Source organism: Podospora pseudocomata (assembly GCF_035222375.1).
Source record: "Podospora pseudocomata strain CBS 415.72m chromosome 1 map unlocalized CBS415.72m_1, whole genome shotgun sequence".
Classification (NCBI taxonomy): Eukaryota; Fungi; Ascomycota; class Sordariomycetes; order Sordariales; family Podosporaceae; genus Podospora; species Podospora pseudocomata.
In genome coordinates, this window is record NW_026946363.1 from 37,815 (window position 1) to 40,201 (window position 2,387).

Here is a 2,387-nt window from a genome sequence, read left to right on the forward strand (position 1 = left end):
GTCTTGGGATTGATTGTGGGGAGGGAGGGAGGTGGTTTGTTGTGTTTTCGTTGGTTTTATATACCCCGGGTTTGTAACAATAACCCCTTTTGTTCTAGTTTCCTAGTTTTTGTTTGATGCTGGGGAGGAGGGGTGGGTATATAGTTCGGTGTGAGATGGTGTATTTGTTTGTCATAGAGGTGTCATAGCAGCAGGTCTTTGAATCAATGTTTGTGTTGTTTGGGGAGGCTTTGTGTGAAGTTTGGCCATGCTGTGTGATGGGTCTGAAAGGTGCCTCTTGTAAAAAAGTGAGTCAAATTTTGTCATGACACCGCACTATTCCAAGTATATATCTAGTATTTTTTTTTTCTTCCCAGGCGACCTGCAACATTGATCCTCTCATACACTATTCTTCTTCTTCAAGTGTCAAATTTGTCGGCCTCTAGAAATCAGATCTGACACTTGAATAGAAATGCTATCTTTCACAAGACAACCGCGTTTTCTGAAAGATTACATCTACATCTTTCTATGGACTGCTTTTGATCAATCCGGACTAACACCGTTGCGTTTCATGGTTCCAAAACATACTCACGCCATCCCTCTCTCCTTACCAGCAGGCTTGGTGATTGCTGGATTCTTTTCTTCCAAGTGTAGCACCCCGGGCTCAACAAAAACACACCAGATTACCACCTAGACCTACCCGGAGTGTATAATTTACCAAGGAGGACACAATCGGGGACCTGGAGAAACTGGGGGGGTTGTGGGCGAGACATATGGTGATGTTGTTGTTGAGGAGTTCTGGTCAGAGGATTTCATTGGGGCTGTTGAGGACACGCGATGTTAAATTAACGAGGGACGAGCAGCTCACTCATGAAGGAACCACCACAGTTACCAGTAGTAGGTAGGTGTTACTTCAGTCAGGGCAAGATTGCCAATCCTCACCGTGGCGATATGGGGTTTTCTCCCAACGGGCAGAGATTTCGACTTTCCGATGTACTCATTGAGCCAGTCAGCGCCCAGCCTGAAAGAGTTCTCCTACCCAGTCCCGTGGCAGCAAGATGGTGGCCGGTGCCATGATCGTACAGTCAACAAACGTTAAAACACCCGATTCCCAGCATTATAAACACCACCACCCTCCGCCATCATCATCATTCCCACCCCCAAACTTTATAAACGACCCCCAGCACCTCCTCCGCCCAAGTCATAGGAAAATCATGCCCCCCCTTCACCACCTCCCAAACCACATTCCCCCCTTCCAACAACGGCTTCAAATCCTCCTCATACTCCCCCGGATTGACCAGCTCGTCCTCCTCTCCCAGTATGATCGCCGTCGTCTTCCCCTCATCCCCCCCCCTCAAAGCCAATCTCTTATAAGCCCCCTCCTGCCCCATCAACGGCCCATCCTTCAAACAACCCATAAAAGCATCCACAAACCCCTCGTGAACCACCAACTGCTGCTGCACCTGCCTCAACACCCTCCTCTCCAACCCCGTCCTCGGCTCCCCATCAGCCCCAACATCATCCGCCGTCTCCGCCTCCACCAGCCTCGACGCAGGATCCTGCCGCTCCTGCAACCTGGCCGTCACCTTCCCCCGTTTCGTGCTCGACCGAATCGGCCTCCGCAACCTCCTCCTCGTAGCCAAATGCAGCAACCCCCTCGGCACAACGCCACTAGTGAAAACCTTTCTCGTCAACGTCCCAAACGATGCGGGCCGAATCATCCCCGCCGGGGCAAGCAGCACCAGATCCCTCACCAAATCAGGGAACGAAACCGCAAAGTGGGTGGCGATGCCCCCGCCGAGGGAGTACCCCACCAGCTTGAAGGCGTTTTCGCTTCCGGTCCAGGATATGGGAGAAGAGGCCAGGGCGATGAGGATTTGGGAGATGTACAGCCTAGCGTCGTGGGGGAGGTCGGCCGGGTTGTCGGAGAAGCCCCTGCCGAAGAGGTCAAAGAGCATTACCCGGCATGGGTGGGAGGGGTGGTTGGAGAGGGAGAGGGCGAGTTTCGAGAGGGTTGTGCAGGGGGTTGAGATGCCGTGGATGAAGAGAACTTTGGGGCCGGTGACGGGGCCGAATTCGTAGATGCGGATGGAGCCATACTGGGAAGGGGTGGAAGGGGGGGTTGGTTAGTATTTTTGGTCAGGGAAGGTGGGGAGGAAGGGGGAGCTTACGGGAGTCTCGACATCACGGGCGCCGGGGAAGGTGTCGGGTTTGTATTCTAGGTTTTTGAGTTCGTCTTCGGGGAGGGTTGGGAGGACGGTTTTGAGAGGGGAGCGAAGGAGTTTAGGTAGGGGAGGATATAAGATTTTGTCGAGGATGACGAGAGTGATGGTGGTGATGGAGGCTGTGAGAGCTACTATGAGTGGTGTGTTGTTCCGGTCCGGTATGAGATACTGAAAGAGGCTCAT

General features: G+C 52.8%; 1 protein-coding gene across 1 annotated transcript; it reads right to left on the reverse strand.

Moving 5' to 3' along the window:
• Nucleotides 1-1,127: 1,127 nt before the first annotated feature.
• Nucleotides 1,128-2,387, reverse strand: QC762_0000090 (uncharacterized protein; the record flags this gene model as incomplete). The annotated part of the gene is made up of 2 exons (XM_062882722.1): nucleotides 1,128-2,078; nucleotides 2,151-2,387. 2 exons carry the CDS (start codon nucleotides 2,385-2,387, stop codon nucleotides 1,128-1,130), a joined length of 1,188 nt encoding a protein of 395 aa, XP_062747557.1.